Below are 27,475 nucleotides of genomic sequence, written 5' to 3'. Positions count from 1 at the left end.
AGCACTACTAGGAGCAGTGGCCACTTCTGGAAGTGCATCCTATAACCAGTGGCAAGAAGACATGAAGCTGAAATTCAGACAGGGGTGGGTGGAGAGAGGTTTTGACAGAGTCAGGCTAGAAGACACCAGTGGGGTGGGGGGGAAGAGATATTGCAGGTGGAGGTCCCTCCAATAGGCCCAGGGACTCTAGAAGGCATCCCTTCCACCAGAGTTCACCACAAGCCTGCACAGGAACAGCTGCTGGACTGGGCGCATGGAATGTGCCTCTCCTGCCACTTGTTAAATCTCAGCAGGAGAATTAAATTCACAAGAATGATACCAAGGATGTGGAACTTCAGTAGATCAGAGAAATTTAAACTGTTTCCCTTTGAGAAAAGAAGGCTGTGAGTAGATTTGATAGAGGAATTCATAAAAGTGATGGCTAATGAAATAGTAGGTGCTTTGGTGTTAATTTTCCAAAAATTGTTAGATTTGGAAAGGTACCATCAAACTGGAAAACAAATATTACCCTTCTTTTCAAGAAGGGAGTGAGGCAGAAAATAGGGAACTATAGGCCAGTAGATTGATGTCTGTCATGGGGAAGGTGTTAGAATCAATCCATAATGAGTTTATAGTTGGGCACTTAGACAAGATCAAGGCAATCGGGAAAATTGGGGAACTCATGTTTAACTAACTTACTAGAGTTCTTTGAAGGACTAACGCGTGTTGTGGATGCATTTAATAAGATGCCACATCAAAAGTTGTTGCAAAAAATAAAAGCTCATCATGTAGGGGTTAACATATTAGTTTGGATTGAAGATTGGTTGGCTGGCAGAAAACAGAGTATGTATAAATGTGTCTTTGTCTAAATGCAGATGTGACGAATGAAGTCCTGCAGGGGCCTCAATTTTTTACAATTAATATCTATGACTTGCATGAGGGAAGTGAAGGCATGGAAGTTAAATTTGCACCTGATACAAAGATAGACAGGAAAGTATGTCGTGCGGAAGACTTATTGAATTTGCAGAGGGATTGCCCTTATAGGACACAGACGAGTTTTTTTTTCTCTCAGAGAGTTGTTCAGCTTTGGAACTCATTGCCTCAGAAGGCAGTGGAGGTGGAAATGAAAGGCATCAAAGATTATCGGCGATAGATGAGAATGTGGAACTCTACACAAACAGATCAACCATGATCTTATTGAATGGTGGAGCAGGCTTGAGGGACCGAATGGTCTACATCTGCTCCTATTTTGTATGTTTGTAATTCAAAATCATGAGGGGCCTGGACAGAGTAGATAGGGAAAATTGTTCCCACTGGTAGAAGGATTCAGAACAAGAAGGCACAAATTTAAGATAATTGGCCAAAGAAACAATGGAGGCATAAGGAGAAACTTTTTCATGCAGTGAGATGTGCGCTGCTTGCGAGTTTGGTGAAGGCCGGTTCAATTGAAGCATTCAAGAAGGAATTATGTTATTATCTGAAAACAAAGAACATAAAAGGTAATGGGGAAAGGCAGTGAAATGACACTAGCTGCATAGCACATTCAGAGAGCCAGCACAGTCATGATGGGCCGAATGGCTTCTTTCTGTGCTGTAACAGCTCTGTGATTGTACATTAGGTGGCTGTTCCTCCTGAAAATGGGCAATGTCTGAGACCAGGTGGGAGAGTTAAAGCAAAGCTATTGAGTGCTCCTAAACATTAACTAAAGTTTGAAATAATACAAGTTTCCCAGTACTTGAAATCCTTAATTTCAACAGTGATGAAGTAGTGTTTGTCTTTTTTTCTAGGAAAAATGGAAATTTACATCACTGCAGGTGAAAGAGAAATGGGGTGACTATAAACTGCCACCCTCCAAAAGAGCCAGCATTTACTGAAGATTAATTTTCAATAGGCTGCACACACACACATCACACTGGAGTTACCCAGGTTCACGTCATGACATCTAACTGTGAATGGGGCGGGGTTGGATTCAGTTACTTTATTTTCCCCCTAAAGAGAAACCATACAGAGGAATTTGGCGCGACATTGTCGCAAAAAAAATATATACATACACATATCTCGTTTGCTGAGTGGAAGCCGGAGCCCCTTTAATGTGGAAGCTTTGAATGTGCGGAGGGAAGCAGAGAGTTATTGACGTTTGGTGAGACAATGAGAGAGAAGTTTCCCCAAACAGCAGCAGCAGCTTAGAGAAAGAGAGAGATAGAGCTGTCCCCGGGCCAGAGGGGAGAGAAGCAGGGGAGAGGGAGAGGGAGAGGGGGGTTCACTCTTACACTCCCAAAGTTTAAAGTCAACCTCGGCTGCCGGCGGAGGGAGGCAGGCTGGCCGCCGGTTGAGTGAGGGGAGGGGAAGGGAGGGTAAGGCCGCAAACATTGATCATCATCATCATCATTATTATTATTTCTGATGATTATTATTGTGGCTTTTTGCCATTTCCATCTCTCCGCTGAGGTGCACGAACCTCGCGATAGTATTTGCACAAACGATGCGTGACGCTTAACTGATGCGAAGGTGACGGGGCCACTTGAAGACGCAGTGCAGAGGTGTGTGAACGTTTGTCACGGGGAGGGGGGGGGGAGAGACAGAGAGAGAATTATACATTTTATATCTGTGAGTGAGTGAAGGTGGGGACATTAAAGAGGGCATTTCTGAGGAGGAGGAAATTAAAACCACTTTCTCGTCTGGCTGAGGTGGTTTGCTGCTGACTTGATTGAGGGGTTTTGTTTTTTTTGGGGGGGAGGGGGTTTACTGGGCGTTGTGTCGGTGGTGACACTTGGTGTGTGTGTATGTGTGTGTATGTTTTATTTGTCTCAAAGTAGCTTTGATGAGTGTCCAAAGTAACAGTGGAAGTGGTGGAAGTTTGGAGGGGACGCCATCTTGGTCCCAGTTCTCCACGTCCCCAACGCCGGGAGCTTTGCAGACTAACACGGCACCTGTAAAGGCTAAAGAAGGTAATTTGCTCCACACACTCACTCGGCTTCAACTCTCGCCCGTCTTCTCCGATGTCTTTCGAAATGTTTCATTTCGTTATTTTTTTTTGTTTGTTGTTCTTTTTGTGTGTGTGTGTGTGTGAAGCGGTGGCACGCCGGGTCCCAGGCGGGTTACTCTCCAGGCCCCGGGTACATTTAACATGAGGATGAGGTTGTCTAATGGTTGGTCTTGTTGGTGCACACGCCACAAACCCTCGGGCAAAATCTTAAGGCAGGACTTAATCAGGCTCTGGTGCCGCTTCAGAATACATTACAGATATATTTTAAAATCTTCATGCTCCACAGACCCTTGGTTATGAAGTGACAAAAAGTGGAGCTGAGGTTTTAGTGGAGCTGTAACATGTTATGTTTACTCCATTGTGTGGTGCCCTCTCCCTCAGCGAGAGATGATGAAGAGGGTCAGGGCTTGACTTGGGGAGTCCATGATCTTATTTCAGTGCGAGTTTTGGCGGTTGACATATTGATTTGCAACATGATCCTGAGAGGTTAAGTAAATTGTTTCTGAAAACGTAACCAGCAGGCTGAACTCCATTGCCATTTTTGGCAATGCCAGTCACTGATGAGATTTTTTTACAGTAAGTGGAAGGTATCAAACAGTATGGAAAGCACAACGCAGCAAAGCGTGGGGAGATTTTGGATTGTCAGATCAAAGGGAGACTGTCTTTTTGGCAACTGCAGCCATCCTTCTCACGATCTGAAACAGAAGATTTCGAAACCTAATGGCCTCCAAATTTTGTAAAAACTTAAAACCCTCATACTATAAATGGATCCACCAATTAATCTTAAAATATTTAGCAGCTTTATCAAATCCTCGTCACGTTTCTTGGTAAAGCACTTCTGTTTGCAGTCATTTTGGGTTTGCATAAGGATGTGTGAATAATAGTTATTTAAAAGGGAAGGAAGAATTTAAAATTGTTAGCCACAGGTGAAGTCCCAATGTGCAATTTTTGACCAGTTATAAAATCCACAGATACTTTAAATGTATTAGTTAGTAATACATTGCATTTAAAAATATTGCATTGCAAGTTAAACAGCGTTTTACTGTTGAAAGGTAACAGCAACTGCTGAGTCATCAGAATGATTTTTATGTATTTTTGTAAAACCATGTTACACAACTGCATTATAGAACTAGGACAAACAATTTTCACTGTTCTGTACGCCTGATATTGTGGGAGTTTTTCATTGGTTGAAATTGGATTTAAGCCTTTGCATAACTATTATGTCCATTCACATATATTGTGAGATATATTCCAAACATGACAAAATATGAGCATTTAATTACTTTGGAAAGAAACAACTACTTAGGAAAAGTTGACATAGTTTTCTGGGAAAATTATTAACTGCTGTGTTTGAACGACAAACACCAATTCTTTAATTGAAATGACAGAAAAGCGTGCTATTTATCTTCACTTAAATTATTTCATAAGCTTTAATTTTCCTGTTAGGGAAATGTGGAAAAAAAATGAATAATGCTTTGCCATATTCAACAAACATGTCACAATGGATAACTTGGTCCATTACTGGGGAGGTGAAATTTATTTTTTATTTGTTAGTTTATTCTCCAATACATTTAATCTTAAGTGTATTACAATAACATTTGCAAAACTGAAGGAAGTTTCAAATACAGTATGTTGACAGATTATTTGTAAAACTTTTGTCTCACTAATAGTCAACTGTAATTGCTACATTAAATGTGTTCTTTCTTGCTTACAATTTTAATATTCATTACAAGAGATAAATACTTGTTATGCAACAAGTTCCCATTGACATTCCAAATTGAAAATTTCTTGTACTTACAAATAGTGAATAATACACTAGTGGTTACTTCTGCAAAGTTTGTTGTATTGGTTGATTTTCAATAATTGGTCCAAGAGTTGATCGTAAAATTATTGGTTTCCAATAAGTAGTCCTAGTCAAAAGAGGTCTTGTAGTGTCATGGATAGCAGTTTGCCTCTGAGTAAGAAGTTCCAGGTTCAAGTCTCATTTTAAAACTGATGGCCAAAGAAGGTATGCTCATATCACGGCCAAACAGATTGTGTCAATTTATAATTCCTTCCAACAAATGGCAATGTCAAACAGAAAGAGGAGGATTCCTGGTCAGCCACATGATAGAAAGAAGTTGGAGCCTGAACCGTTTCGATCCACAGTTCTAGGCTACGACATGCATGTAAGAGTGTATGTTGCCACAGCAACTCTGATTCTATGGAAATTGGTTGGCTGCATGGACAGTATGGATCAGATTGTTGCCAACAGGATAGGGTTTGATCCCTGTTATGGCTGGGGTAGAATCACGACCTGTCACCTTGTCTTTCCATGGTGAAGCTAGTGGTACTGTGGGCAGACCTATCTTTGGACAGAGAACTCCAAAAGGAGAAGCAATTTTCAGAGAAAAAGACAGAAAGGTTTAGGAGGAAATAAATCTTGCATCTAAGGTGAATTGAAATCTAAATCCATATTACACAACAGCATAGCTTTTTACATGAAAATATGTAGAAGATTTGTCACATTCTTTAAATTTTCTCTTCGCAATAAGATCATTATAAAGAGGCAGATCTTGGATAAAAGGGACATTCTCCTGCTAAAACAGGCAGATTTCATTTTTTAATGTTGTAGGTGATCAGATATATTCCTGTGATTTACAGAAATTTTCATGATATTGAACTTTTTACATAATATATGTACACTGTGGCCTGTGAGATTTGTTTGGGTGAAATGCATCTTGTGTTCTATTGCAGGTCATTCCTTGTTTCAAAAATATGATCCATAAGAGACATTAACTATTTTAGGGACCATTTATAATAAAGCTGCAATTTTGGTGCAAAATAATTTTACTTTGCACTGATGAATTTATAGTGAGGGGAGCTGGAGTCTGGACTGACCTGACATTGAAACGAAGTGGATTGAGACCCTAGGGAAGTGTCTTGCTGTACTTTACTCTGCAGTCAGTTTTGGCAGAATATCCAACTTATGCTTAAATGTTAGTATAATTATTGAGCTGGAAAGGATTTATGGGAATATATTTGTGCAGGTATGAAGTTTTTGGTGTGCTGAAGCTTGTTGTAAAGTTATAACAATATTGTTCAAATCTATTTTTGGATTTCTTTTGTGAGAGAAGATCTTTACTTGGATGACCACCTCCTGTTTTAAACTGTGTGTTTGTTGTACAGTTGACTTTGTAGAAGTATCTGAAGAGATGTTCTCAAGTGATTTCCTTTTCGCCCATTTGGTGGTGGTGTTCCCAATTTCACCCAAGAATTGAATGTTTTCGGGGCAACCATGTCAGTTGTACACTTATTGGCCCACTTACTGTTCCAAATCTGTGTATTTCTCATCTAATTTAAAAATGGGGAATCTGTACCTGACATTACTTTTACTTTTGACTGATCTGTTGCTGATTCAAAACATGCATGATGCTGGAAAACATTTTTTCCTTTCTTGGATGAGATGCAGTTGGGGAAAGATAATGTACATTAGTATTGTATGTGGATTCTAGTGAGTACCTGATAATTCAAAATGATCACTGCGTACTAAAGAACTGAATTATCTAATAACTTGAAATAATGTAAGTAAAATGAGGTAGGACCTCAGTATTTGTGTAATTTTAATTACTAGATGATCTTAAAGAAAAGATTGCAAACGCTACTTTAAGGTTAGTAGGGGGAGATGAAACAGTCAATTGCAGTATATATTTCATGTTCTTAATGCAATACATCCCAAACCAAGCTTTTTTACCTGGTCAACCTGCAGTTATTGGACTTAACATGCATTTTATTCCCTGCATGTTATAACGATTGTTCTTTCTCTCTAAAGAGTACAGCAAGCCCAAAACAGACTCATGTACAAATTTGCGGTTTTAGTTTTACTAAGGTGGTTTTGGGAACAGAATTAACTGCAATTTCAGCAAATGTCTGTCACAGATATCGTGTGATATTTTGCATGTCCTTTATACTGTCTGCAAATTTTAGATCCATGAATATGCTTTCTTAATTGATTTTTATATCTGAGACGACTCCCAATTTTTCTGATTGCACTTGTTTAACTTGCATCCCTTGCTGCATATTATTCTTTAATGCAATTTGTTCCTGACAGTTGGTTGCATTTCTCACTTATTGAATAGTATCAAGTCATCTTCGTAAAGTAACTGCACACTTATAAAGACTTTGGTAAGGTTGGCGATGTGTTGTGAACTATGGACACAGTTTTACCACTTTGGTGCATTTAACTAGGTTGCCCTGTGGATTATTTTAAATTTTGAATTTTGGTAGCTTGTCGTATACCAAACCTTTATCTAGGAACCTGAACTAGTTTTTAGATCTCCCCAATTATAATTGTAATGCTCAACAAAAAATAAATGTTGGGGAAAGGAAAGAAAGGCGGTGGGGGGGGGAGAAATCTAGAGCAGAATTGAAACGGAAAATTTTAGGAATGCACAGTAGATCCTTTAATTAGTACCTGTTTCTCATCTACATGCTGCTGCTCGATGATGTAATCAGAAAGCACAGCATTAGGTTTCACATGTACGCTGATGACACCCAGCTCAATCTCACTGACAGCACCACATCATGACTCGTCTACTGTTGCTACAGCATCAGACTGTTTATCCAACATCCAGAACTGGATGTGTAGCTATTTCCTCCAATTAAATATTGGGAAGACCGAAGCCATTGTTTTTGGATCTGGCTCCAAACTCCGTTTCCTAGTTACCAACTCCATCCCTCTCCCTGGGAACAGTCTGAGATTAAGTCAGTCTGTTTGCAAACTTGGGCTCACGTTTGACCCCCACAATAAGCTTATGACTTTATATTCCTGCTGTCACTAAGATTGCCTGTTTCCACCTTTGTAATGTTTAGTGCTGAAAGCCTCATTCATGCATTTGCTGCTCAAGACTTTATTATTCCAAAGCACTACTTGGGGGGGCTGGTCTCATATTCTCCCAAATTCTGTGTCCTGTAAATTTGAGGTCAGCCCAAACTCTGCCCATGTTTTAACATGCACCAAGTTCCATTCCCCTGTTGCCCGTGTGCTTGCTGACCATCTTTCGCTTCTGGCAAAGCAGGGTCTAGATTTTAATATTCTCATCCTTGTTTTCAAATCGTTCCATGGCCTCCCCCCTTTTTCTGCAAGTTCCTCCAGTTTCTCAACGTTCCGATCTCTTCACCTCTGATTCTGGTTTATTGAGTATCCCTGATTTTAGTCACTTTTCCATTGCTGGTTATGCCGCCTTTTGTTTGGAACTTCAGAATACCCTTTCTACACCCCTGTCTTGCTACCTCATTTTCCTCCATTAAGATACTCTTTAAAACCTATTTATTCAAGCTTTTTGATCATCTGACGTAATATCTTGTGGCTCTGTCTCATTTTTTCATTCTCTTGTGAAAAGTTTTGGCAATGCTTTATTACATTAAGGGAGCTATATAAATGTAAGTTATTGAAATATGGAAGGCAGGTTAATGTTTCCGTGTAGACACTGGATCAGAACTGATTCTCAAGCTAGTTGAATTTGGCGGATTAATTGTGATTTTTTTTTAAGAAATATTTTGCGTAATGTTATGAGAGATGAACAAGTGTAGTCTTGTCTTGCCTTTTGGAGAAATGGTTTGGTGACTTGTACTTGGAGAGATAGTGGTAATGCGACTAGAATAGTAATCCAGAGACAAAGGCTAATGCTCTGAAAACAGATCTGGAACCTAAAGTTAGTTGTATTGTTATCATTACTGATACTATCATCGATTGTCGTAAAATTCTTCTTGTTCACTAATATCCTTCTATGAAAGGGAATTTGCCACCCGTATCCTGGTCTGGCCTACAGGTGACTCTAAACCTACAGCAATATGGTTAGCTCTTAACTGCCCTTTGAAATGGCCTTGCAATTCTCTCAGTTTAAGGCCAATTAGAGATGGGCAATAAATGCAGGCCTTTCCAGTGATGCCCATATCCGTGAAATATTTTTTAAACTCAAAATTGACAGCAAGGTTTATCTTCTCATTTGATCCTCATATCTGCACAATGCAGATTTGTGGCAAAATCATCAAAAGTGTTAGTTGAGTTTTCACTGGTAAAAGGCTTTACGGTTCAGAATTGAGGAAATAATGGCATTTTTTGATTTAAATCAGCCACAGATTGGGCATCCTTCTCACCTTGTATCTAATCTAATTTGTTATCTCTAATTTTGCACATTGCAGTTAACATACCTTGATTGGATTATTAATAAGTCAAATCAGCTATCCTGAGGGGGCAATGAAATAATGTTACCCAAATAATATGTAACCGTCATGTGGAATTAGATATTGTGTACAATGTGTTTTTAGAATATCTGCAACTCTACCTGCATTTTTGGCCTCCAAGATCAATTGGTCCCCACATTTGGAACCTGATCTGTGATTTCAAGAAGGGATGTTTTGTTTTCCTGTTTGTGTAAAATATGCTTTATTTAGAGTAGTGTAGGAGGTGAATGAACGCGTTGTTTGGCTCCTGTTCATTTCTTCATACATCACTAATCAGAAAAGGCTTTTTTGAGGGGAAACTATCCCTCAGGTGAGTCAGAAGTGCATGTATGGTTTTTGACTTTTGCTCATGTTGAGAATCTGCAGCAGCAACAAAAGGAAAGCCAGAAACTGTGACTGACACAAGCCAGCTCTTCTATTTTGTACTGCTACTGAGCTGGATATTTGATCGTTCATTGGAATAGCGGCTCTTCCATTAACTTGAGAGCCTATAATCAACAATTTTCTAAAGGTATACATACATACCTGGTGGTGATGTACATTTTTTTCCTACTTTTTTGCCCGTCAACCTTGCTAAATTTTAGATGGTTGCTGGGAAGTGTCAATTCCTATGCCAGAAACACTTTGGCAAGAAGGGGTGACTAATTTTCAAAAGCACCCCTCCACTGTAAATTGTGTACAAGAGTGGTACTCTGATTATTATGTCAACAAAGAATGTTACATTCCATAGTACAGAAATAGGTTTTTTTGGACCAACTGACCTCTGTTGCACGAGTCTCCTTCCAGTCCCCTTCATCCAGCACCTTCAATATACCATGCTATCACTTTCTGCTTGTGTATGTATCTGACTTTCCCTTAAATACATGTACTGTTCGCCTCAACTATTACATTCAGAATTATAGTTATTATAGTACGTGAAGTGGCCATTTAGTCCATTCAAGTCCATGCCACCTTTCTGTAGAACAGTTCAGTCAGTCCCAAAGCCTCTGCAAGTTTAATTCCCCCATGTTTATCCAACTTCCTTCTGATGTCATTGATACACGGCTCTTGATGCAGAAAAAAACCCAAAAATTTTTCCATGTATTTCTTGCCCAAAATCTTAAATTCGTATTCCCTCACCCTTGAGCCTGTTAGCGAATGGCAACAGTTTTTCATTGCAAGATTATGACAGTTTGGATTAGATAGACACATCTATCAAATCTCCTTCTTTGCACCAAGACAAGCAACCCCAACTTCTTCAGCCTAACCATATAGCTAAAGTTGTCTCATCTCTGGAACCAGTATTGTGGATGTCTTTTGCAGCCCTTTGTAGATCCTGACTGAAATGATTGGCTTTAATCTTGCTAGGGCTTCTTGATGCTGTGCTTGGTCAAATGTTGCCTAAATGTCCAGCCAGTCAATCAGCCCCTGGAATTCATCACTTTTATCCATATTTGGACCTAACCTGTAATTTGTTTTGAGCTCACTGAATCCAGTGGAGCCCAAATTGAGCATTGCTGAGCAGGTTAGCATTAAATAAATTCTGTTTGATAACACCTTGCACCACTTTACTGATTAAGAGTAAGCTTGAGTTGGTAAAAGGCTGGATTGGATTTTGTCTTGCTTTTTGTGCGCAGTAAGTACCTAGGCAACTCTCCACTTTGCATAGATTTCAGTGTTGTTGATGTAAGGATGTGGTTTCTGAGACATGTGATGAGGATAAATTGGATAATGCACACAAATAAAGTTTTGAGGAAAGCAGTTACACAGAACCTTTGCAGGTGCCGGGGGCAACTATAATTATTTGGGAAAGTACTGAGGAAAGAGAATCTAGAACATCTGGTAGTAACCGGTAAAATTGAGGGTAAGAAGTCTCACAAAACCAGGTTCTCGTCCAACAGGTTTATTTGGTAGTAAACGCCACTAACTTTTGGAATGCTGTTCCTTCATCAGGTGATGAAGGATTCATCTGATGAAGGAACAGTGTTCCGAAAGCTAGTGGCGTTTACTACCAGATAAACCTGTTAGACTTTAACCTGGTGTTGTGAGACTTCTTACTGTGTTTACCCCAGTCCAATGCCAGCATCTCCACACCAAAATTGAGGGTAGCAGCGTAAAAGGAAAAAAAAGGGGAAAACACTGACAGTTTCACAGGACAGGTATAAGACTTGAGCACAACATCAAGATTGTGGCCGCTATCAAGTGTAGTGTTGGAGAGCCACGATTGCGGACATGGTAAAACTTGGCACCTGAGGAAGAAGCTTACTTGGAACAACTTAGTGAGAAACATGATTAGTTCCGAAGGGCAAGTTGCAGTACTACATTTGGGAAGTTGTCAGGACATAATGCTTAGGTCTCAATGCATTTAGCTGTTAATTTGTCTCTTGGGGAGAGTTTTGAATTGATCATAAGAAATAGGAATAGGTGTGGGCTACTTGATCCATTGAGCCTACTGCACCATTCGATAGAATCATGGCTGATCTGATAGTGCCCTCAACTTCCTTTCCTACCTATACATCCCATGATGTTTAAACTCCTTTGCTGATCAAAATCTGGCTAACTCAGCCTTGTCTATACTCAGAATGATCCAGCCTCCACTGCTCTCTATGGAAGGGAATTCTCTTTGGCCCTTTGAGAGAAGAAATTATTCCTCATCTCTGCCTTAAATGGCAGACCTTTCTAAACTGTATCCCATTGTTCTAGTTTCCCCCATTAGAGAAACACCCTCCTAACTTGTATCCTGTTAAGCTCTCTAAAAATCTTATGTTTCAATAAGATCATCTCTTCTAAACAGCACTGAGTATAGATGCAACTTGCTAAGGCTTTCTTCATAAATTAATCTTTCATCTCTGGAATCAGCTCAACCCTGGTATCTGTTTTAGTGGGAACCTCGGAAGGAGAACAAGATGGATCATCTACTTGGCATTGCTGGCTGAAGCTATTTGCACATGAAGTCCTAAAACACTCATCCACTGCAGCAGATGCATTTCTCGTAGAATCATAGAACCCTGCAGTGCAGAAAGGCTCTGCGGCCCATTGAGTCTGCACCGAACACAATCCCGCCCAGGCCCTGCCCCCACATCCATACATATTATACCCACTAATCCCTCTAACCTACACATCCCTGGACACTAAGGGGCAATTTCTCACATGCTTATGAGAAGCTTGTTACTGCCCCACAAGAAACAGGCGATAAACCTTCTGTGGAGGCAATCTGCTGTTGCCAAATATGTTGATGCGAGCAGCATATTGCTGGTGATAGTTTGGTGTAACAATGACATACCTTGGTATCTGTGTGAATCATAAATGGAAGCTTTCCACATCCTACTCTCCCAAGGGTGTTGCATATCTAATCTTAGCTTCTGCCCTTCTTCCCTGTAGATCCAATATAGCAATGGAGTGGGGGGAGGAAGTGGAGGAAGGTGATGATGATTGAGGAGGAAGAACAGTACTGGCAAAGCTAACTACTTTGAGAATGAGGAAGATGAAGATGGACTGAAACTCTTCTGCCCCACTATCCTCTCTTCCAGGCCTTGCCAAATCATTCCCTGTATCACCTGCTTGTTGAAATACAGGCAACAATTCTTGACGCTTCAGGAAAAACTAATAATGAAAGTGAGGACGTGGTACGAAGAAATTGATAAGCAGCATGGAAAGAAGGTGTGAGAATGTGCTACCTTCCTAGTGAAGGCTAAAAAGAAGACTATATGGGTCTGAAAGTCTTGCAAAATTTAGGCTGTTTAACATCTCTCCCTGTTGCGCCACATTAACAAAAAATTTGAAGTACACAGCTTGTAAACTATTATCATTTCTTACAATATGATCCTGGCTCTTAATTGGTCCAAAAAATGGATTAAGACTAATTAGAGAATGGTGGAGTTTTGAAATGCATTTATTTTTGATAATGGTGTCTGATAACATCACAGGTGCGCACTATAATACTTATAAATGACTTTGTTTTGTTCGTTTGGTGGATAACTTTATTTAGTTTTATCTTGCTTCCTTTCTTTGACAGCGCTGTTCTACTGATGTCATTGCTCCAGGTCAGGTAGCTACAAGGTGTTCTTTTAGAGACCTTGCTCCCAAATACAACAGTTCAAACTAGATGATTTTTAAGGTAGTGGGTGAGATCAGTCAAATAAACGTATTTGATTAAATGGTTTTCAAAAGTTTGTAAGCAAGCTGGTAACAATTCATATTATAATGGCAATAGAGTTATAGCACAGAAACAGGCCCTTCAGTCCACCATGTCTATGTCGAATACTTAAAAGTTCAATTTTTAAAAAATGCTAATTACTTTCTACTAAGTGAATTGCATTAAAAATTAATAGTAAACTGTAACATTTATATTCCAAACTAATTTTTGTACAAAATGTATTATTCTTCAATAGCACGATGAATGGGACCCCTTCCCTGCCAGAATTTATGTCTCGATGTTGATACTACATCTAGTTGTAAGGTAACACTCCAACTATTTGTTCCATCCCATAGATTATGCAATTGGAGATATTGGGCAGGGAGAGTCTGCTGTGGAATGTAAAGCACAGTATCCATTGTTATAGTGATTGATATCACCTGAAGCTGAGAAAATGTTTGTGGCATACCCCAAATTAATGCTCCTGGAAGGGTAAAACTTAGAACGGGATGGTTTTATTCATCCAGACCTTTCCTGTTTTCTAACAGTTTACAAGCTGGATTGCGTCTATCTCATTTCACATAAAACTCTTCCAGTTCACAGGGGACATGAATGCCTGGATGAGATTTGTTACCCAAGCTGTATCATAATAATTATTATGTTGTGTTTTTTAAATAGCAATTCTAACCAGGCCAGCAAAACTTCATACATAATTTAATGTTTCATTTATTTTGGTGTTTGTTACAAACATTTTATTGCTTTCCTTTGGTGCACTATTATGATTTTTGCATCAAAATAGCTACAAAGCCCTGGAAGATTTTTCTCTTTAAAGCAAAATCAGACTAATTTGCAAAATACCGTGCGGCTGTATTGTTTTATTAGATATGCAAAGAAAAGAATGCTGGTGCAGACTTAAGAACATAAGAACATAAGAAATAGGAGCAGGAGTAGGCCATCTAGCCCTTCGAGCCTGCCCCGCCATTCAGTAAGATCATGGCTGATCTGTCGTGGCTGAGTTCCACATTCCCGCCCTCTCCCCATAACCCTTAATCCCCTCGCTTATCAAAAACCCATCAACTCGCGTCTTAAAAATATTTAGCGAGGCAGCCTCCATCACCTCAACGGGCAGAGAATTCCAGAGATTCACCACCCTTTGAGTGAAGAAGTTCCTCCTCAACTCCGTTCTAAACCCCCCCCCCCTTTATCTTGAGGCTGTGCCCCCTAGTCCTACTGTCCTTTCTGAGCGGGAAGAGTCTCTCCACCTCTATCCTATCCATCCCATTCATCATCTTATATGTCTGAATGAGATCTCCCCTCATTCTTCTAAACTCTAACGAGTACAAGCCTAGTTTATTCAGCCTCTCCTCATAGTTCAACCCCCTCAACTCCGGCATCAGCCTAGTAATCCTCCTCTGCACTCCCTCCAAGGACAAAATATCCTTGCGTAAGTACGGCGACCAAAACTGCACACACTACTCCAGCCGCGGCCTCACCAATGCCCTATACAGCCGCAGCAAGACCTCCCTACTTTTATATTCAATCCCCCTCGCTGTGAAGGCCAGCACAAGTCTAGATCGGATTGAGATATCTCTGTGCAGGTAGTCTCTATTTAGGTTATTGGTCGGTTATGGATTGTTTCACCCTGCCCAATATGTGCAAGTGCATAATCTATGGGATGGAACAAACAGTTGGAGTGTTACCTTATAACTAGCATGTAATATCAACATCGAGACATAAAATTTGGCAGGGAGGGGTTCCCATTTACCATGCTATTGAAGAAGAATATATTTTGTACAAAAATTAGTTTGGAATATGAATGTTACAGTTTACTACTAATTTTTAATGCAATTCACCTAGTAGAAAGTAATCAGCATTTTTCAAAAATTAAACTTTGTTATGGACTTGTGTGTCTACTTGGTTTCTGGAAAAAGGTACATGTAGCTTAGAGGTAAATTTGGTGAAGCTTCATTTTTGGTGAACTTTGTTCGGTTAACCACTTGGCTAGAGTGACACTTCTTCAGCTCTTTTGCAACAATTGTATTTGACTTCAGCAGATTCAGTATGATTATCAATTTGTTTGAGCAATAGATGCTTGGAGCTTAAAATTAAATAGCGACCTCAAATGTCAAAATTTAGAAATAGTGCATTCATGTCTGTCTCAGATTTAATTGTTGATACAAAACAATTCTAGTTTTTTCAACAAATTTAAAATGTGTTTGAAACCAAACCTACTATAAACGCTGAAAACTAGTTTGCTTTCTTGGTTTTATTTGGCATTCATGTAATGACTTCAAGTGATTTTTTTTTCTTGTTTAATATTATTGCATTTTAATAGAAAACAGTCATTTCCATTGTTTATGAATATTATATTCCTGTAATCTACTCAAGTCAGTTTAGAGCATGCAGTTTTTATTTTTATTATAATCTTCTTCCTCTTGTGTCAGATGTATTATAACTGCGTGACTTTTTATCCACACTTGCACAACTTGTGATACCTGAATATAGTACTGAAGAAAATGAGAAAATGTATTCCATATTTATACTGCAAAGTAAAAGATCCTCTAAGTGTAGATTTTATATATCTACTGTCATTTATCCAAAATTGAATTTGCCTGTGACAGTCCCATTCTTTACTAGTCAGTTTTGCTTGGAAGAAGGATGTTTTCCTGCACAGAAAGAATGGAGGGGATTCCAGACATTCCTAGATGTGTGAAATCGGTACTATTTTCTTCAGAATTAAACATGATTAGCTTGTGTAATTCTGTCATGCACAATGCCTGAATAGCCAGGATCTTAAAGTGCCCATTGTAATAATTGCTTTTATTCCTGATCTGGAGTGATTTTTATATGTAGTCTTGGAAAAAGGAATGTTCCTTGATCATTTAAGAACATAAGAACATAAGAACATAAGAAATAGGAGCAGGAGTAGGCCATCTGGCCCTTCGAGCCTGCCCCGCCATTCAATAAGATCATGGCTGATCTGTCGTGGCTGATCTGTCGTGGCTCAGTTCCACTTTCCCGCCCTCTCCCCATAACCCTTAATCCCCTCTCTTATCAAAAACCCATCAACCCGCTTCTTAAAAATATTTAGCGAGGCAGCCTCCACCACTTCAACGGGCAGAGAATTCCAGAGATTCACCACCCTTTGAGTGAAGAAGTTCCTCCTCAACTCCGTTCTGAACCGCCCCCCCTTTATCTTGAGGCTGTGCCCCCTAGTCCTACTGTCTTTTTTGAGCGGGAAGAGTCTTTCCACCTCTATCCTATCCATCCCATTCATCATCTTATACGTCTCAATGAGATTTAAGCCTTCAACCAGGTAGGTCTGTTGCTAGCTGGATCTTCTCCCTAATCTTCATTAAATGACAGCTTTATTAAAGACAGATTATCATGCTAGAAGATAGCATTTGAACTTTCAGAGCAGGCTTGTTTTATTCAGCCTGGACAGCAAAAATCTTGACTGGGTAAAAGTTAGCATTATTTTGAAGAGTTGTCTTCTAGCTGCTTGCTTGTATTTCTCCCCCAAAAATGAACTCTTCTAAGAAAATCAAAGTTCTGGTGGAAAAGATTACACCAAGTTATTTCTACTAATGACAGTTGGGGTTTTGATGCCTGTGGGGAATGCGAGACCCTTAGGAAAGATTGCAGTGCAACTTTTTAATGGCTGTCGAAGTCTCTATTAATGAATGATGGTGTGACACTGTTTTTGTTGGCATATGGTACAGGTTTTCTATATCATTGCAAACTTGTTTTATTGGGATTGTATGTTATACCAATACTGGACTCGGATAGTCTATCAGAAGTAAGAAAATTAAGCTGATATGAAGCACATCTGAACTCTTATTAAAGGACAGCCGGCTCTCTTATGGAGAGATTAATGTGCCTAACACTGGAGGGGATTATACATTGAGTAAATATGGTTGCTCTGTGTGGGTAGCTTTATGGCACAGCATCTCAGATCTGTAATTGTACGTTACAAATAAATTAGTGAGGGAATAGGGCTCCATGAACTTGCGACATATTCTGAGTTTCTTTTGCTCATTTGTGAAAATAGATTTTATCTGCAAATCTCAATTGACCAAGTTTGATTGAAATCCCATATTTGAATATAATCCCAGATTGATTCTGGCTTGATCACATGCTTTTGAAAATCTTCCAGCATCTAAATTTTGTATCTGATCAGTCTTTATGTACAGCGTAAAATATAGCTTTTTTGGTGTACTACACTCCAACTGACTTTTAGGACTTGGACCTACAAAATATTTTGAATTAGTTTATTTTTTATTTTTCCCTTTTCCCTATCTCTCCACTTTATTGGTACTGTGTAAGTATTTTCTTTTATAGAGAGATGCGCTTTACTGAACCTTAATTTCACCCAAAGTATGAGAAGATCTAAACTGGGCATTGTTTCTTAACTGACAAGGACAAAATAGTATGCTTTGTTTTATTGCCAGGTGTTTTATAAATACATCCCAGCTCTAGATGTTGCTTTATGACATTGTCCATGAACCTATTGAAATCTTTGCACTAGAATGTAGTGGGGTACAGATGAGACAAATTGGGAAAGGATTGTGAAAGGCAACTAGCAGGATGAGCAGAAAGGTAATGCAACTTAATGGGTCAATACATAAAATATATTTTGTAAGAAAGTAGGGAATGTATATGCATCTTAAATGGATTTGTGCAAATGTGTAGGCCATTCAGGGTGGTGATTATAAGTACAGCAACTTTTTTTTTAGACAAAGGTGATGTTGAATTTGTCCCAAATCCTTAAGCCATTTTGGAGAACCCAACATAGTAAGAAGAGAAGTGATGGAAAACGTGCAGCTTAGATTCACTAGGAAGTTGCACTGGATGAGAGAGTTATGAAGAGAGACTTGTCAAAATGAGACTCTTCTGTTGGTGGTGAGAAAGTTAAGGAAAGGTCTGATGGGAACCTCAAATGCTAAAGGATTATGATGATTCAAATGGTGGCAGATAGTTTTTTCACTAGTCTGAGATAATGTGACATTAAAACTGTCAACTGCAGCATGCAGAAATATGAATGCCACTTCAGTATTTGAACTCATTTAACTATATAGTTGGATTAACTTGAGTAGTTTACTTTGCAGCTAAATCTTTGTATTTGAATGTGACCAAACCCTATATTCTGACTACATTTTTTTAATGTAAGTTAAATTGAAGGCTCTGTTTCTCCATGAGGCATTGATTTTTTTTTTCTGTTCGAGTAATCTGCCTCAGCGTTGCTCACTGAGTCAGTGTGTCTTGTCTGTAGAATTTAACACACTGTTCGCTAAATGAAGCGGTTGGGTTGGTATTTCATTCGAGCGACTTATTAAACTTCTTATTTAAATAAAAGCAGTAGTAATTGGGGAGGAAATTCTGTCTGTAACCTTCTTGCAACAGGGAGGTGAACGTAGGGGAAAGATTAATAAATCTTGTATCAGTATGGTAGAAAAAAAGTGAGCTGTATATTTGAGTATTTGGAAGAGAAAAGAAATAAATAAATAAAAGCATAAGCTGAGGTAGGCAGTGGATTTCTTCAGCAGCGTGAAAGTAGAAAAAGGTCTTGGAAGCTTGTCAGGTAATTGACTTCTTGGAAAATGGAGAATGTCTTGGGTTTGTTGCTTCTGGGAGGGATGATCAGTGATAGTGGCTTCAAAAGCACTCACCTGAAAGCTTGTGCTACCAAATAAACCTGTTGTGAAACTACTTACTGTGCCTGGGATTTAATAAAAGAAAAGCATTTATTTTGAGGATTTGGATAAACAAAAATGCATATTAAATCGATGGAATCAGTAGGTTAAATTAAAATTTGAGTAGGATAGAGTTAGGCTGGAAAATTAATGGGTTCTCCTAAGGCAGTGGCATCAGTACAAGTGTGGCCTTCCGTTGCAGTTTTGGAGTACAGAGCAGAGCTGATGGTCAGAAATTCAGTGGGTCAGAGAAAAAGTTGGGAAGAGGACTGTGGCTCTAGAGTATACTTCTGGAATAGGTGGAATGGAAAGTAGTTGAGAAGAAAAGAGGTTGGTAGAGCACTTAGAACTGTATAGACAATAGACCCCTGAACCTGCAAGAATGATCACGTGCCACAATAGAAGTTTGAGGGAAGCTAAAGTTGGTGTAGTGCAAATTCATATAAAAGTGGAGTGTTTGGGGTAGGCAGCTATATTTGGCAAAATTGGTTAGAAAACAAGCTGAAAACTTAAATCCTCTTTAGAGCAATAGGAAACAGTGGCTGTGCTGTAGAATGGCTATGTGAGGGCAGGACTGAGTCGGATTGAGAAGGAAGTAAGGCAAAATGCTACAGTGGCAAGTAGCACTCCATGATAGGGCCCACAGAATTCAGAATGCAATGTCAGTTCGGCAAAGAACTGGGCTGTGGCATTATCAAAAGTTTTCACACAATACAGTATACATACAGATCAGTTTCACATGTCTGCAGTCAAATTTCACAAGTTGAGAGTGAGTGAATGAACGGTGGGGAGATTGGATAGCACCATCTACTCTTGGGAGTTTGGAATTAGTATAGTATGCAAAAGTTGATGTAGCCTATACTATTATGCAAAATATCGGTGTTGCATTTTTCCACAATACCTCGTGACTGAAAAATAATTATAGTAAGGTTAATTTGGAGAGCAAGTACACTCTAAATGAATTTTAGCATGATAAATGTATTCAATTTTGAATGTTCAAAGTGGAATTATATGGAAAGCCATTGAAAGCATTCTTTCAGTGAAACATGTTTGTAGGAAAGACTACTGAAAAGGCCAATGTTGATTGTATCCCCTCATATGCAAGCATTTTCCAAGAACATGTTTGTTTAAAATCTTGAAGACTCTCTTTTAAATACAGACTTGGTGCTATTGAATTTGATTGAAGTATTCAGAAATCGGAAGCTGAATGAATGTTGGTGTAATCCATGTGAAAATGTAGTGTGCTGTAAAACAGGGAGCAAAAAAAGTGGTTGATTGTGTTTTGGATTTTAGAGGTCACTCTTCCCTGAAGGATTTGTTGACTAAAAAGAATGTTGTAGTTAATTAGAATAATAAATATGGGAGCTGGTTAAGTAACTCCAGTGTTCCACGTTTTAATAAATTGGAGATATCAACGTATTTGTGAAGTAATTTTTAAGAAGCCAAATTGACTGTTTGCAATATTCTTCAATCCATAGTTAAGTGACTACAGAAAAGTCTGAATATTTGTGTTATTTAAATCTGAAATTTCAGCTTCTTTCTTCTTTTGGTGTGAATTGTAAACTTAAGCCTGAAACTTAACTTTGTGCTATAATACACTGTATCACTATACTATCTAATTTGCCTTTTTCAAAAAACATCTAAATATGAAAGAGGGAAAATTTTAAAGATGTCATTCAGGCATTTGCAAATAGCCTTTCACAAAAAGATGGACCAAATGATTTTGGTATGATTTTTAACTTGTAATCACTATCTATATCTGAAATGTTGTAAACATGAGCTGTGTTTGTGAGTAGAATTTTAGAATTACTTTTGGTTTTTCACAATTTATAGGTGAAAGAATAGGGGGCCTATTTATCAATTATTGCTTTAATTTCTTAAATCTTTTGGGATTTGCTCCTTCAATACACTATGGTTTTGATGTTTCCATTTGCCTGTGGGGTGAGACTGTTTAAACATACTGAAAGCATTAACTGACTAAAATGGCACTTGTGGGTGCTGCACACCTCAGATCAGTGTATGTAAACATTTTCCCTGAAGTGAATTATCTTGTGCATTCCTGGAAGAACAAAGTCAGTTGTTCCGTTATAATATTTGAACTATATGATGTACAGTAAGAATTAATTTTTCCTGGCTTTGGTGATATGTATATTTAACATATAAAGGACCTATTTAAACGTAATAGCACAATGGATAGTCAAGCTAAGCCCAAATCTTAAATAATGGGAGAGTTCTTGGGTTTTCGGTAAGAAATGCTCTTAAGTCTCTCTTTAAGGTTGATATGGCTTTGCCACACTTGACTCTTACGTTTAGATTGTTTTGAAAATATTTTTGACATGACTGACTTATGAACCCCAGAATCTAGTGGTGTTGCATGACTATTGCAGTGCTCATATTGCAAATCAACATCAACATATTAAAAATGACAGACCAAACTGGTGGGGTTTGGGGGGGTGGGGGGCAGTGGGTTTGAAAATTTGGAGAGTCGATGTACAAACCTTTTATAAGATCTAAAATTATCCAGTTGATCACCCTGAGCCTCCAAACTGTTGTACAGAAAGGTCACTATTCCTTGTGAAAAGAGCAAACTCCTCGTATCTAACCTAATCTTGCCATTATACGATTTGAGTGTAATCCCTGATCCTCCGCAACTTTATTCAGATGAAATATTTTGTCTACAGAAATGGGCTAATTCCTTAAATTATTTTATAAATATCAATCAAATTGCACACCACCACCACCACACACAAATCCCTATGGTATGGATAAAATCTTTGAGCCCATCCTTTATATGAAAAAGTGATCAGGATGTGGATGTTATTGCCTTTTCCTTGTTGTGGAGATGATGATGAGCTGCCTCTTGAGCCATCACAATGAGAATATTACAACAATGTTGTTAAACATTACATTCCAGGATTTTTACTCCAGGCCAATAAAAGAATGCCAATATTTTTCCAAGTCAGGATAATGTCACTAGGAGGGAAACTTGTATTTCTGTGCACCTGCAATTTGCGACTTCTGAGGTGGTGCAGGCTATACGTTTGGGAGGTGCTTTTTTAGTCTCGGTGAGTTGCTGCTGTGCATCCTAGTTAGTTATATTGGGAACATTATGGGGCATCAGTGCGGGGAGAGATATTTGGATAGCTCTTCAGTCACAAGAGAGGCCTCAAAGAACTAGAGAATAGCCAATGTTTTTTTTTAAAGAAGGACAACAGGGATAATCTGGGAAATTGCAGGCCAGTGAGCCTTATGTCAGTGGTAGGGAAATCATTAGAAAAGATTCTTAGGGACATGATTTATTCACATTTGGGGAAAAATATGGACTTATTAATGATGGGGAGCATGGCTTTGTGTAGGGGAGGTTGTGTCTCAAACTTAAGTTTTTTGAGGAAGTGGCAAAGTTGGATGTTGTCTACATGGACTTCAGCAAGACCTTTAACAAGGTCCCTCATGGTAGGCTGATACAGAAGGTAAAGTCACATGGGATTTCTGGTGAGCTGGTAAGATGGATACAGAACTGGCGTGGGCATATAAGACAGTGTAGCGGTGGAAGAGTGCTTTTTTCTGACAGGAGATCTGTGTTCAGTGGTATTCCACAGGACCTCTGTTTCTAAATATACATAAATAATTTGGAGGAGAATGTAAGTGGCCTGATTAGTACGTTTGTGTATGACACAAAGATTGGGGGAACTGCAGATAGTGAGGAGGATTGCCAGAGGATACACAAAGGCTGGAGACTTGGTGGAGAAATGGCAGATGGAATTTAATCTGCACAAATGCCGGATGATGCATTTTGGAAGGTCCGATGCAGGAGGGAAGTATTCAGTAAATGGCAGATCCCTTAGAAGCATTAACATATAGAGAAGGGTCTAGATGTTAGGGGTAAGATTCGCAGAAAGTGGTGACACAAGTGGGTAAGGTGATGAAGAAGGTGCATGGCATGCTTTCCTTCACTGGTGGGGGTATAAGAGTATAAAAATTGGCAAGTCATATTGCACCAGTGTATAACTTTAGTTAGGCCACATTTGGAATACCACAAACAGCTCTAGTCACCACACTACCAGAAGGATATGGAGGATTTGGGGAGAATACAGAAGAGGTTTACCAGGATGTTGCCTGATTTGGAGGATATTAGTTGTGCGGAGGGATTGGACAAACTTGGTTTGTTTTCACTTTAACATCGGAGGCTGAGGGGCAACCTCATAGAAGTTTAGAAAGTTATGAGAGGTGTTGAGTTTTTTTTCCCAGGGTAGAAATGCCAATTTTTAGGGGACATGGGTTTCAGATAAAAGAGGGGGAAATTTAAAAATGAGAGGCAAGTTTTTTTTACACAGTGTGGTAAGTGCCTGGAATGCACTGCCAGAGTACGTGGCAGAAGCAGATACAATAGCAATGTTTAAAACGCATCTTGAAAGATGCATGAACAGGTAATGATTAGAGTGATACGGATCGTGTAGAAGTGAAAACTTTTTAGTTTAGAAAGGCATGATGTGTTGGTGCAGGCTTGGTGGGCTGAAAGGCCTGTTCCTATGCTGCACTGTTCTTTGTTTTTCAATTTGTTCTAGTCAATGGTCAAACAGGAGGATATGACAAAGTAAATCTGAATGGGAAGTCGTGGTGGAGGAGATTTGGCCTTTGATCAACAGACAAGGTATTTGCTACTGAGTTCGATGAAGACAAAGACTGTAGGGTGGATGGACAAGCTGACCATTAACATCCTGATGCAGGAGGCTATTCAACTGGGGGAAGTAAAAAGAAATATGATGGTGATAGTATATTCAGGGGAGTAGAAAATGCTCTCTGCAACTGTGAGCAGGGGTTCTGAAGGTTGTGTTGCTTGCCTGATGTCAGGATCAATGACGTCATATTGTGACTTGAGATGGACTTGGAATAGGAGAGGAAGGATCAAATTATCACGAGCTATGTAGGAACAAATGACATGAATATAACTAAGAATGATGATCCGCTGAGAGACTTTGCAGAGTTAGGGTCTAAATTAAAGCGCAGAACCTTTAAAAGTAATAATCACTGGATTGTTACCTCAGCCACATTCCAAATGGCAGAGAGATAAACAGACTAGAAGGTTAAATGCAAGGCTGAACTGTGTGGTGTGGGAGACGGGATTTGGTTCATGGGCCATTGGCACTAGTACCTGCAGAAAGAGGAAGCTATTATGTTGGGATGGGCTCCACTTAAACGGACTGGGGATCCTGACCTGGAGAATAAAATAAGTAGGCCAATAGACATAATTTTAAAGTAATAAAGGGGAAGGGTGGGTGGTAGTGATGAGAAGATTCAGGAAAGGGCAAGTTCAAAAGCAGCAAGGGAAATGTCGAGGCTTTAGAACTGAGCAATGTTTTGAATAAAAATAAGCCACATAAGGCAGGAAGGGACAGTGAGTGTAACACATAAATAGGGTATTAGTGTCTAAGGTGACGTCAGTTTTAAAAAAGAAATCAAAATTAAAGGTACTCTGTCTGAATATACAAAACATTTATAACAAATTAGATGAAATAATAGCTTTGGTCTAATAGCCATTCTTGATACATAGTTGCAAAGTGTTCAAGGTTGGGAGCTAAATATTCCAGCATTCTTAACATTCAGAAGAGAGGGAGGGATAGAAGTGAAAATAAAGGATGATAAGAGAAAGAAAAAGGTTCTTGGCTCAGAAAATCAAGATATGAATTCAGTAAGAAACTGCATTGGACAGAAAACATTGAGAGTTATTCTTAGGCTCCTTAACAAAAAGTAGCGTATAAATCAGGAAATTGAGGTATTTGTTATAAGGATAGCACATTTAATCATCACTTGAATCAAATAATCTGTATAATGAGGATAAATTTATGGCATACATGTTAAAGCAAAATACGACAGATGCTGGAATCTGAAACAAAAAGAGAAAATGTTGGAAAATCTCAACAGGTCTGACTGCATCTGTGGAGAGAGAATAAAGCCAACGTTTTGAGTCTCGATGACCCTTCATTGGAACTGATGGTCTTCTAGGTCAGTATGTCAAGAAACCAACTAAGGCATAGGCTATTTTGAATCAGCTGTTGTTTAATGAGAAGGGGTTAATTCACCTTGTTATGGAAGAATGACCATAATATGATATTTCATATTGAATTTGAAATGTGGATCTTAAATCTGTAAGCAAACTGTGTAGATATGAGGGGTAAGTTAGCCAAGGTAGGTTGGAAAATACATGAAAAGAAATAACGGTATGTAGACAATGGCTAGCATTAAATTTTTTTTTACAATAAATGTACATTTCATTTAGGCAGAAAAATCTCAGGGAAGTTTAAGATATTGTAGAATCATAGAAATCATAGAAACCCTACAGCGCAGAAAGAGGCCATTTGGCCCATCGAGTCTGGTGAAGCAGCACAATGATTGAATTGATTTATTATTCTCATTTGTATTGGGATACAGTGAAAAATATTGTTTCTTGTGAGCTATACAGACAAAACATACCCTTCAGAGTACATGGAGAGAAGGAAAGGATAGAGTACAGAATGTTGTGTTGCAGTTACTGATAGGATGAAGAAAAAGATCAGCTTAATATGCAATAGGACCATTCAAAACTGATGGCAGCAGAGAAGAAGCTGTTTTCGAGTCAGTCGGCTGCCAAAGGAGGAATAAGCCTGAGAATTGGGAGGATTTTGGAATTCAACAAAGGAGGACCAGAAAAAGAGATTATGGGAAGACTAGCAAAAGATTTTAAAAAATTGTAAATCTTACAATAGGTAAATAAATAGGAAGAGAATAATGCAAATAATGCTGACTGACCTATTAGAGACAGAGACAGGTGACATTATATTAGCGAATAAGGAAATTGCAATGTAGTTAAACAATTTGCATCTCGTTCATAGTAGGAAGACACGAAGAACGTTACTGAAATAATGTGGAGTTTAGTGAGAATGAGCAACTTGAAGAAAGCAGTATAAAGAAACAAGTAATCCTGGGGAAATTAATGGGACTAAGTGGCAATCTACATCCTGGGGTTTCAAAAGTGGTAGCTGTAGAGATAGAGGGTGCATATTTCAGAATTCCTTTTGATTCTTGAACAGTTTGTAAGGATTGGAAGGCAGCATACCATATCCTTCCAATCAAGGAAGGAGAGAAAGCTGGAACTACTGGCAAATTTGCTTGATGTCAAAAGTAGACAAAATAGTAGAATCCGTTATTAGGGATGCAAAAAGAGGGCACTTAGAAATTCATTGTGATTTAGCAGATTCGGCATATATTTATGAAAGGGAAGTAGTGTTTGAAAAATCTGCATTTTTATTTTGACGATGTAACTGGTGAGATGGTCAAAAGGAAACAAGTAGATTTAGTGGCCAGAATTCTCCCATTCTGCCCTCGACAGGAATTGTAGGGAGGGGAAATCATACAAAGGTTCATTGACTTCGGGTGGAATTCTTCATTTTTGAGGCAAATGTGGCCAGACGATCCCGCCCAATGTATTTGGATTTTTGGAAAGCATTTGATAAGTTGCTACGCAAGGATATTATACAAAATAACAGGGTTATGTTTGCACGCTTTCAAACCTTTGGAAAAGTTCTGGAATGTAAGAAATTCTAGAGTATTAAAACCAATGCACTTTTAGAACTTTAGAATGCAGATTGGTGGTTTCAGGGGATTGTCACCATTTAGTTCATTTAATTTCTCCAGTATCACTTCTTATACAGACATCTTTCACTTCCTCGTTTGTGCTAGACTCTTGATTCCCTTTTCTGGAATGTTCTGCATGGCTCATGGCATTGGGGATAATAAGATGATCATGGACCAAGAATTGATTAATCAAATAAAAACAGAGTAGGAATATCCATGTGAGTGATTTGGATGTGGGGACCAAATGAAATATTTCCAAGTTTGCTAATGACAGAAAACTAGTTAGGAATAGGAGGACACAAATGGGCTTCAGGGGGTTTAGGCAGGATAAGTGAGTGGGCAAGAGCATAGCAAGTGCAATACAATGCGGGAAAATATGAAGTTTTTGATAGGAGAACAAATGCAGAGTATTTCTCAAATGTTGAGAGATTGGGAAGTATTGATGTCCATCAGACTTTGGTGTCCTTGTTCATAAGTCACTGAAAGTTAGCATGCAGATGCAACAAGTAATTAGGAAGCCAATTGATATGTTGGCCTTTATTGCAAGAGGATTTGTGTACAGCAGTAAAGATGCCTTGCTGTAATTGTTTGGAGTATTGTGTACCATTTTGGTCTTGTTATCTGGTGGTGATTTCCAGCATAGGGGGACACAATCGCTGAAGTGAGAAGAACAGAGGGTGGTGAATCTTTGGAATTCTTTACCCCAGAGAGCCCTGAGGACTCAGTTGTATTGCTCAAAACAGAGATCAATAGATTTCTAGATAATAAAGGTATCACGGGATATGGAAATACTATGGGGAAAATAGCTTGTGGTGGATGATCAGCCATCATGTAGTTGAGTGGTGGAGCAGGCTGAATTCTGTGCCT

At 38.9% G+C, this 27,475-nt stretch overlaps 1 protein-coding gene across 5 annotated transcripts in view; it reads left to right on the top strand.

Moving 5' to 3' along the window:
• Nucleotides 1–2,050: 2,050 nt before the first annotated feature.
• tlk1a (tousled-like kinase 1a) overlaps nucleotides 2,051–27,475 on the top strand; it is a 162,570-nt gene continuing 137,145 nt past the window's right edge. For 2 of the 5 annotated variants that reach the window (XM_080199045.1, XM_080199049.1), the window contains exon 1: nucleotides 2,555–2,927. In XM_080199045.1, coding sequence (XP_080055171.1) covers nucleotides 2,801–2,927 — 127 coding nt within the window. In that variant the 5' untranslated portion in view covers nucleotides 2,555–2,800. Of the gene's footprint in view, nucleotides 2,120–2,336; nucleotides 2,520–2,554; nucleotides 2,928–27,475 lie in introns of those variants that run through there. The other 3 variants (XM_080199046.1, XM_080199048.1, XM_080199047.1) reach the window with 3 other exon arrangements.

The sequence above is a fragment of the Carcharhinus amblyrhynchos genome, chromosome 11 (assembly GCF_965287045.1).
Source record: "Carcharhinus amblyrhynchos chromosome 11, sCarAmb.v2.hapA, whole genome shotgun sequence".
NCBI lineage: Eukaryota > Metazoa > Chordata > Chondrichthyes > Carcharhiniformes > Carcharhinidae > Carcharhinus > Carcharhinus amblyrhynchos.
This window is presented reverse-complemented; position numbering and strand designations above follow the sequence as displayed.